General features: G+C 38.5%; 1 protein-coding gene across 2 annotated transcripts; it reads left to right on the top strand.

Moving 5' to 3' along the window:
- Positions 1-21: 21 nt before the first annotated feature.
- Positions 22-9,703, top strand: PDK4 (pyruvate dehydrogenase kinase 4). 2 transcript variants are annotated; one of them, XM_010712550.3, is made up of 11 exons: positions 22-271; positions 858-999; positions 1,961-2,032; positions 2,604-2,788; positions 3,253-3,342; positions 3,849-3,926; positions 4,510-4,586; positions 5,223-5,321; positions 5,620-5,730; positions 6,334-6,447; positions 7,161-9,703. In XM_010712550.3, exons 1-11 carry the CDS (start codon positions 121-123, stop codon positions 7,290-7,292), a joined length of 1,251 nt encoding a protein of 416 aa, XP_010710852.1. In that variant the 5' UTR covers positions 22-120; the 3' UTR covers positions 7,293-9,703. The 2 variants fall into 2 exon arrangements, with proteins under 2 accessions (XP_010710852.1, XP_031409744.1); XM_031553884.1 differs by lacking the exon at positions 22-271 and adding an exon at positions 278-380.
- The last annotated feature ends 741 nt before the right edge of the window (positions 9,704-10,444 follow it).

Here is a 10,444-nt window from a genome sequence, read left to right as displayed (position 1 = left end):
ATAGAGGCGGCACGTGAAGGTGCTCCCATAGGCGGAGGGGCAGCGAGAACCCTCCTGGCAGCCAGCGCCTCACCGACCGACCGACCGACCGGGCATCCCCCGACCGCCACATCTGCAGCCATGAAGGCCGCCCGCATCGCCCTGCGTACCGCTGTCCCCCTGACTGGGGCCGGGGCCGGCAGCGCCCGCAGCAGCCGCTTGCCGCGGGAGGTGGAGCAGTTCTCCCGCTTCTCCCCCTCCCCGCTCTCCATCAAGCAGCTGCTGGACTTCGGTGAGAGCTCCGGTGCCGGCGGTCAGCCCGGGGCGGTGGGAGGATTCGGGGCGAGCTGAGGGTGACCCGGGCTGTCCCCTCTCGGCTGTGCTGGCCCTGCGGAGGGGAGGTGGGCAGCGCTGCGACTCAGTTTGGGGGTGGTAATGGGATGTGGGAGGCAGTAGTTAATGGGCTGATGGATGTTTTCGCGTTCCGCGGCGCACGTTATTAAGGAGTCATTAGGTTTGTTCTGAGGGAGCGAACAGGCTGTACTCAGATCCGATTAGGGAGCTGGCAGCGGTGAGCTGTGCTGCTCACGTGGCACGATCGGACCGAATTGTTTACGAAGGCTGGAGAGCTGCTTCGGGAGGATTACAGCGTCGCCACGATTTCCCTCCGTCAAAATAGGAAATGCACAAGCATGGAACGGGCTATGTCTTACTGTCACATAAACGCAGCACGTGTGTATGCACATAAGAGAACTGGCCGCTGATCACATGCTCCTTTGCAGTCAGTGTAGTCCTGAAGTCTGGGGAAAGGTGGCAGTTTGTACTTGTATATTGGAGAAAAATAGTTCCGACATGCTGTTCTTGGATTTGTTTTACAGGCTCGACTAATGGATGTGAAAGGACTTCCTTTGCATTCTTGAGACAAGAGCTCCCTGTGAGGTTTGCGAACATACTGAGAGAAATAGAGCTCCTTCCTGATAAATTGCTAAGCACCCCATCAGTGCAGTTAGTGAAAAGCTGGTAAGTGAAAATGACCTGGACTGAGCCTGCAAAATAACACGGCTTCAACAGCTTAGTTGTCATTGATGTGTTTGAGTAATGGGAAGACAGTAACAAAATACACAGGGAATGCAGTTTATTCATCAAAGCTGAATTGCAAGCTGTTTTACCTTGTCCTTGACTAGCATGCAAAAGTTAAATTAAAAAAAAACATCTCTTCAGCTAACAATTTAATGTGGCAAGGAAAACTTGCTTTTACTTCTTAACAAGCAAGAAGGGAGTGAGTCTGCATGCCATGTGAAAACAGAGCAGAGCACACAGAACTGGAAGATCAAGCTGTATTCTTGTTTGGGTCTCTCACTGATGGGATTGCTAACAGGACTTCCGTTCTGTAACAAATTGCCTTGGCTTGTGAGGTGTTTATCATTCAGTTAACGTCCACTCTGTAGTGGGCAGTGATTGGATCAGAATTAACCTTGTTCTACTGGCACAATTGCAGCACTTGCATAAAGAGCAAAAGTATTAGAGTAAGATCCAGAAACTGTTCTTAATCTAATAAACTACAGTTGTGCCTTTGCAATATGCGTCAAGGCTGTCAGATGTCACTCGCAAGGAGGATTAAGTACTTAGCTTGTGTCAAAGGTGATCAGACCTGGAAAAACTTTTGCTCAGGTACTTTCCTAATTATGATCTTATTTTTGAAATGCCTATCTTACCATCTTGAATTATAAGAGAAATCAATGTTATCGTGGTGATGTTTTAAATTTCTTTCTGGGTGACAAGCACAAGAAGGCTTGTGTGACTTCTAGGATTCAGGCAGAAGTGACTGTCTGTGTTCCTGTACTTAGGTGGAGCTTTGTTCTGAAGATACTTTGGATTTCTAACTAACTTGTTAAGAGTTATGACTTGAACAAGACACTGATCATCTTGTTCATACTAATAAAAATCAACTGATGGCATGTTTCTTCTGTGTTTTCAATAGGTACATCCAAAGTCTAATGGAGCTGGTTGAGTTCCATCAGAAAAGCCCAGATGACCAAAAAGTCTTATCTGAGTAAGCTTTCAGTTTATTTTATCGACCTTCTGAGCATACATTTGATTTCTCACAATGTAGTCACTTCAGAATGACCGTTGTCCTGAGCTGAAGTTGATAATCTAGTATGAAGTGCTGAGCACAGAGCAAATTGGTAGAAGTATCTGATTAAGTTAAGCAATACTTCTCATAAAAGGCCTTACGTAGCTTAGTTTCTGGGGCATACTGCCCCTCAAACTATCACGACAAAAAGATCAACGAAAATTATCTCATGTCAAATCCCAGCTTCTTTCTAAGATGTCAGCTAGGGGTCTCTTAACCCTTCATGCAAACTGCATCCCCCTCTATGCAAACTATTATGAATGAATAAAAATGCCACAAATTTGAAGTGGATAATGATTATGCAGATTATATTAAAATATCAAACTCAGAATTCTAAGTCAGTGAGGAGTTAATTTCAAAAAGAAGGAATAAGAAACCATATTAAGACTCAGTTATTTGTGCTTGGGTTTATAACTGGATTGGGTAATAACTTTCTACTTGCTTTCATGCACTCTTAGAGTGATGTTCTAATAAAACTTTTTTGATCTAGATTTATAGATACATTAATTAGAGTTCGAAACAGACATCATGATGTAGTCCCTACAATGGCTCAAGGAGTAATTGAATACAAAGATATGTTTAAAGTAGATCCTGTCACCAATCAAAACATTCAGTACTTTTTGGATCGTTTTTACATGAGCCGCATTTCCACCCGGATGCTAATGAACCAACACAGTAAGTAGGAATGCTCATCTGTGGAAAGACTTTATAGAATCATGGAACAGTTTGGGTTGGGAGGGACCTTAAATATCCTCTAGTTCCAACTTCTGTCTTCAACCAAATGAAAAACAACTGAATGTAAGCACAGCTTAGAGCTGTCAGAGAGAGATCTGTTTCAGATGACTTTGTGAGACACTGAAAAGATAGACTGTCTGAACTAAAGCAGTGGAAGAACTTACAGCTAGTCTGTAGTCTAGAAAGTAAAGTCTCATGTGGAAGATGAAGTGCTGCTTTTGCATTTTAAAAGCCTTTACATCTTGAACTGCACAAAAATCTGCTACCAGTAGATTGCCTTTTTAAATCTAAAAAGGCATAAACAGTACTGATATGATTGACTGCTGAGATCATACTCTTAATGTAATTTGTTCTGTGGTATGGCAAATGTGATTAAGTACAGTATTTGTTTTCATCCAAAACAGCCCTTCTTTTTGATGATAAATCCAGATCAGGTCACCCGAGGCACATTGGAAGTATTGATCCTTGCTGTGATGTTGTTGAGGTAGTGAATGGTAAGTGTTCTGATGTCTTTAACATATCAGTATTTGGTTGTAGATAGTTTGGGTAGGCAGTGTGTGTAGTGTAAGATGTTGAGATTTTTTGCTGAAATAGCTGAAAACAGTCTATCAGAACATGAGTTTTTGTAGGATATAATATATAAGGTAACAAGTTAAAAAAAAAAGTAAGCAGGTCTAGCAATTGTCAGATATGGTAGGAGTGAAAAAATCATCTGTAGTGTTGGAATCAGCACTACCTAATCATATATAATACACCAGATGCATCTGTTGTACAGAATCACCAAATTGTGCTGAAAACTTGCCTGTGCTGCTGTAATGTCCTGTTTAGTCTCAGTTTTAGTGCACACAGTGGATGCAGCATTATCATGCCCTGTAAAGCAAAGATTTATAGCCTGTATCACCTTAGCAGCTATCACAGAATTTGTATGTTGCCATGCATTAGAATGTTCAACAATACGTAATGCTCCATTTCACTTGCTTTATTTAAATAAATATTTCAGATGCTTTTCAAAGTTCCAAGATGCTATGTGACCAGTACTATTTAACATCTCCAGAACTGAAGCTTAATCAAGTAAATGGTAAGAAGAGGGCTTATGTCTTACTACTTATTGTAGCCAAATCAATGCCTTTAATGAATGAAAAGGCTCTCACTTCTGTAGCCGTGGTGGTACAGATCATTTGACTTGTCTTGTGGTATTTCTTCTGCACTTTGTTACAATCACCTCACTTAAGCTCTTGTGTCAGATGTCACTGTGTCTTAAACATGAGATTTCCAGAGGCTATATTTACAAATTTGAGTACAAGGCTAGTCTGTACTTAAAAATAAAATAAGTTGCTGAGAGGAGCTGTGTATCTGGGGTAGGAGAAATCCATCTACTGACTGAAGAACGCAGGTTTTTGTCTAAGCTGCCAACATGTGGTATCTTGAGCAGGTGTCTTAACCTCTAAAATCCTTTGCATGTGGAATGGAATTAATGATTACTAAGCTGGTGATAATTATTACCTAAACAAAATTGTTCAGTTGGGAGGAAACACCCAGAATTTAGATATTTTCTTGTTTGTTTTAGTGAATAACTTGCTTATTGTAAAATTTGGATGCAGTACCAAAGACAAACAGAGCTATCCCTCTCATAAGTCCTACTTGTCTTTCTCTTCCTCTAGGAAAACTTCCAGGAGAGCCAATTAACATTGTCTATGTTCCATCTCATCTTTTTCACATGCTTTTTGAGCTCTTTAAGGTATGTCAGTATATATTGCTTTTTTCTTCAGTTTTCTGAGTAGGAGCTTCAATATTATTCTCTAGCTAGACTTGAATGAAGTGGAGTTTTTGCATGGAACAATGGGATTTATAAAAATTTACTCTGTGGAGCAGTTTCTAGGAAAATATTTGGACACTTTCACATAGTGGTAGCAACTGGGACAGGATATGGTAGAGAGAGGGAGTAAATGGTACATGGGGTTGTGACAACCATAGAGCAGTTTTGCTATGGGTTAAGTAATGCATTTTGAAGCAGTAAATAGGGCTGAACTAATGTCCTGCCAATATGGGATGCTGAGTTCTGGCAGTCTGTAGTGACTACTGAACTCAGTTTTCCCCCCCACAAGCATACTGATTTCAAAGGGTGTGAGTTTATTTAACTTGGATTTGCCTGGCTAGATGTTGGCAAAAAAACCTAATCTTTCAAAATGTAGAGTTGTTTCTAGGTGTGAAAGCTCCTGCTCTCCTTATGTCATATAAGTTGCAAAGTGCTTCTCAAAGCTGGTAGTAATTGGTGGTAACTGTGCTTAACTTCTTTGACATAGTAGAAATATTAAGTTAATTTGATTTTAATGGGTAGATTCAACACTGATAATGGCAATCTTCATTTCCATAGAATTCAATGAGGGCAACAGTTGAATTTCAAGAGAACAGTCCTTCCCTCTCTCCAGTTGAAGTAACAGTTGTTCTGGGACAAGAAGACCTGGCCATTAAGGTATCTCATTGGCCATCTACTATATGGCCTTAACATAATCCGTATGATTGCATGTGCTGCAGCAAATTCCATTAGAACTTATCACAAATTCTGTGACAACAGATAAAAGATAATACGTATGAGCTTTCTGTTGATAGCATACATCTAGAGCAATTATCTAATTGAAAATATTAGTGAAAAGTAATATTCTGTGAAACAAATAGCAATTATTATTGTTGGAAGGATTTGTTAAATACCAGTACTTTAAATATTGGGTTTAGTACACGATCCTAGTTAACTTTATTTTTCTTTAAATCAGATCTCTGACAGAGGAGGTGGTGTTCCAGTAAGGAAAATTGAGCAGCTGTTTAGCTACATGTATTCCACAGCACCAAGACCAAGGATGGATGATGGTCGACAAACTCCTCTTGTAAGATGATTTCAATGCTGAACTTGCTGTAACTATTGGGCAGGTTAATAATAATGAACGCTATGTCTACCCTACTGCTTTGTAGGGTATGCAAAGATTGAGCCTCATAGATTAGAATTAACGTTCTATGAAATAAATTTAATATCTAGCTCAATGAATATGCCTTTAAAGGTATAAACAAAGACAAATATTCCAACCTAATCTGATTTTTCTTCTACTCCAATGACAATAATTTACTTGATTGTCACTCCCACTCAGTCACCAGACTTATTAGAAGTGCTGCCTTTACAGAGGCAAGCACAATGGGATACATTTAGTTATTCACTAGTAAAAAAAACTTACACTAATCAAGCTGTACTAGTGAAAACTGGACAAGGAAAACACAGAAGTGTAATGCATGAAAGTAAGACTTGAGTATATCTATGTTTTCCCTCTTTGATGGAGTTTTTTTTAATAGTCAATTTTTATATGAAACTGATTAAAGATATCTTCTAATAAGAGAAAGTACAAAGGATTTCTGAAGTCTAGGGTCTCTGAAAATTTTTGGCTATTTATTTCTAAGTCATAAGAGCTAACACAATTCATTTGGTACGTACTTTTTAGGCTGGCTTTGGATATGGCTTGCCAATTTCCCGTCTATATGCCAAATACTTCCAAGGAGACTTAAATCTTTACTCCATATGTGGCTATGGAACAGATGCTATTATCTACTTGAAGGTACGTTTTGATTGTGCAAAACTAAATAAATATTGGTAACCACTGTTAATGCAGTGAAGTGACTACTTCAATATCATATTAAAGGTAAATGAATTCTCTGAATAGGAAAACTTATTATTTAAAGAAATTCCAGTATGTTTAAACCAGCTGTTGCTTTATTTTTGTTGTTCAAGATACTTAGCTGTATCTTGAATAACTACTGATGAGAGCTTGAAATCAAATTCAGAGATTCCTCTGTTAGATAGATTTGGTATCTCCTGGTTTATCGAATAGATGGTACAAGGGTAAAATGAAATAATGGAAATGAGAAGATGTTAGTAGCAGATACTGTTTCCATTACTGTTTGTTCTTTACGTAGACTTTCTTGTCAGAATTAACTAATCATGAAAGAGTCTGAATAAGCCCTTAGCTGCAGGATATGTAGGTAGGAAAAGATCACATCTTGAAGTTTCTCTGTAATTCTGTGTATTTCTTTTCTGGTGCCTTCAGGGTTATTTTGAAAACAGCCCTTTTATGGGCTACACAAATACATAAACATGATCGATGTTACGCATTCGTCCTGCAAAACTTAGATTGTGAACTTAGGTACTAGAGTAGGTTAACTGCTACAACTGTTACAGAAATGTTTTGTAAATTTATTTTGTGGTGTCACTTTATTAAGCCTTGATGTATACTGCATGAATTTTCTCAGTGTAATTTCTATTTCTTTTTAGGCCCTATCAACAGAATCAGTAGAAAAACTTCCAGTTTTTAATAAATCTGCTTCCAAACATTACCAAGCAACTTCAGAGGCAGATGACTGGTGCATCCCAAGTAAAGGCCCAAAGCAGACCGCAGCTCTCTGAAGGGAAGTGGATATCAAAGGCATCCAAGGGGATCAAGCTGGCTTATTAGAGACTAGTGTTTGGAAGTACTCATCAACCTCCAAACAGGCAAACTCTTCTGTTGCAGGACTGGCAGAAGAGGAAGAAGCTAAAAATATTACAGCCTAGGCTGCATACATTAAATGTAAAATCTTGCTGTGAACTTCAGGCTGAAGAAAATAGAAGTGCATATATGTCTTTAAAGAAGGGATATGTGTGTAGAGGAAACTCAGGCTATCTTTGTTATGATCAAAGGCTTTACGTGGTAGAGGTGTGCAATCTGAGTCCTGTCTAATGCTTGAATTTTGATACTGATAAATACATCAATAAGATGGTATACATTTTTCTCCTAGAGTAGATATCAGCAGCTCATTTTATAGAACTTCTCAGGTAGATAGATGTACCTGTATTAAAAGCTGCATTTAGAACATCTGGAAAATATCCTTTCACCTTGCTATAAAACTGCCATGTTATAAACATCATCCAAATAGACCCTGACTGGGAAGGAGGGAGGGAGCCCTGGTAAGTAAGAAGTGTTTTCCACATGTAAGGAAGTCACGTCTTAACAAAAGAAGCAACCCGATATTCCAGTAATCATTCTTAAATGATGCCTTGCTCTGAGTTACACTTCATTTTGTGTTTCTTCAAGCTGTTGATGGAAAAGTTAGTGAAGCAAGGCTCTGCGCATAAGGTAACTAAGAAGAGAGATTTTAATGAAGCAACTTGGTATTAACAGCCATGAGGCTGAGTTACATCTTGCCTATATCTCAGTGCTCATGAAAGTATGTGCCAAGTTAGTTAGGATTTTCCAGGAACTGAAGTCAGATGTGTAAGTTGAAATGAAAGGTTTTGATGATGCTGTGTTATATGGATATGACATGGGAAACTGCATATTTAAATTGTTATCCTGTGATTCTTTTTTGTCAGTCTGTAAGATAACCAGTGGGTTCAGTGCACTAAACCAAAATTTGTCTACTACCATCTTTGTCAACTATGTATTGGACCACACTGTCTAAAAGTATACAGGGACTTGACACCTTGAGAGCTGTGATGGATGCTGAGATCTGTTAGGTTTTCAGGAAGAGTGGTGTTGGAGTAGAATGATGTTCTAAGAACTGTTCTTTGTAGTGGAAAGGTCTTAGGAAATGAGACTGAAAATATCAACAGCACTGATAACCTTTATGATAATTTTTATGAACAACAAAAGGGGAATTGCCACAGGAGGAGTGCCAGTGGGAGAGAGATGTTGAGGAAAATGGTCCATTCTTAGTAAGCTGCTACCTTTCCCACCTCTGTGGATTTTTTTCCCCTTCTCATAAGTAATGGAATTTACTCAAAGTAATGGAAATTTCTCAACTGGACAGTCAGCAAGGTTCATTAGGGCTGTTACTTCAATTGTTATTGACTAATTGGCATCAATATCTTAACTGTAAATCCTTCTTGGAAGGAAGTTGCAAATACAGTATTTAAGGCATCCTGCTCAGTGATATGACAGTTTTCTAAAGCAGACCTGCATTTGTTGGGGAGAAATCTACTCCACAGTCTACTGTGAATAGCAAATGCTTTTTAAGTAGCAGTAAGAGAAAGCTAGATCTACTTTTTGTGTTCTAAAAGCTTTTTTGGGGGTAAATTTCTCAGTGGAAAATAAAGTACTATTCTGTTCATTTATTTCAAATGGGAAGTTTAGAAGTAATGGTGATAATTACTGAGCATATTGGCTTAAATACTGCACTGAGGCAACTCTTACCCAGTGAATAAGCTGCAATTGCCAAAGGTCACAATTTCAGGAGTGTTTTCACTCACTCAGTGAATGAAATGGATAACAAAACTGAAATATCTTTGTCTAGAAAATACAGATGTGAAAAATCTGCTTTCACTGCCGTAATGTACTTGAATACTCTGACCTTGTATTGAATATAAGGTCACAAAAATATGCCTAGATACTTATTGTTAAGTAAACACAATACCTCTTTGCACTCAGTAATGCTTGAATGTGATTTATGATCCTGTGATAGACTAGATTTGTAACATAGCTTCAGCTACTGCAGCTTGAAGCTGCAATGTCTATTTAAAAATCATCTGAAGCGTGTGAGTGCTGTAAACGAATGTCTGTAATAGTGCTGCAAATAGGGGCTTTTTGGATAAGTATAATTTCAAAGTTGTATATGCAGAACATACAATGAAGACAGACGTGAGTAGCACTTTAGGAAACCTTATGGAGTCTCTTTTAGTATTAGAGTCTCTTTTAGTATTAAAAACTTAAGGGCTATCTGCCTAAATAAAATGCATCTTTCAGCCTTTACTGAATTTTTATTTCTGGAAATAGAGCTGTAGTTTCAAGCCTTTTACATGTTTGTTAATACTGAAATAATTTTGTAATAAAATCTTTCTAATGATTGTCTGCTATCTTTATTTCTGTTAAGCATACTGCAAGTGTAGACCAATCTGAAGTTTCAAGAGACATCAGACATGCCACATGTGATGTAGCTTAAGGTTGTAAAGAAATCTGCAGTTAAAACAGCTGTTTTAAGCCTCACTTTTCTTACCATGAAAACATCCTCTCGTTTGCTGGCACATAAGTCACTGTGTACCATGTTTGCTTGCTTAAGGAATTCTTTTCAACATGATCATATTGATCTGTTTCAATTTACTTGCATTTGATTTTTAACTCCTGATGCTTGTCTTGCCTGATGCAATTTTTTTGTAATCGGTTATTACAGACTTGATTACTAATATCTTGCCTTCAAAAATGCATCTTGCCTCTGCAGATTCCTAGCTGCAGAATAAGGGTATGCAAGTAATCTTGAAGTCTTAATAGAGGGGAAAAAATAAGCAAACAACTTGCACAAGATAAATCAGTGACAGTCTCAAAATGAATGGTTTCAGAAGCCAAATGGGTAAGTGAGGGACTTCTTGTCTGTCATTCCCAACACTGCTGCTGTGCAGCAATTGTGGGGAAAAGCAAACTATTTCACTGCCAAATAAGTGCAGTTTTTAAGAACCCTTGTGTAAAGTCTTACCACTGAAAATCTAAGTGACTTTGTTTCCTTGCACAAAACATATGCTGTACAGCTCTGGAAGAATAGGACAACTGGGTTTTAAGGGCTGGTTTGAAATGGAATTATGGCTATTGG

This window comes from Meleagris gallopavo, chromosome 6 (genome assembly GCF_000146605.3).
Source record: "Meleagris gallopavo isolate NT-WF06-2002-E0010 breed Aviagen turkey brand Nicholas breeding stock chromosome 6, Turkey_5.1, whole genome shotgun sequence".
NCBI lineage: Eukaryota > Metazoa > Chordata > Aves > Galliformes > Phasianidae > Meleagris > Meleagris gallopavo.
Note: the sequence above shows the minus strand (reverse complement) of the source record. Positions and strands in the feature narration are given on the sequence as shown.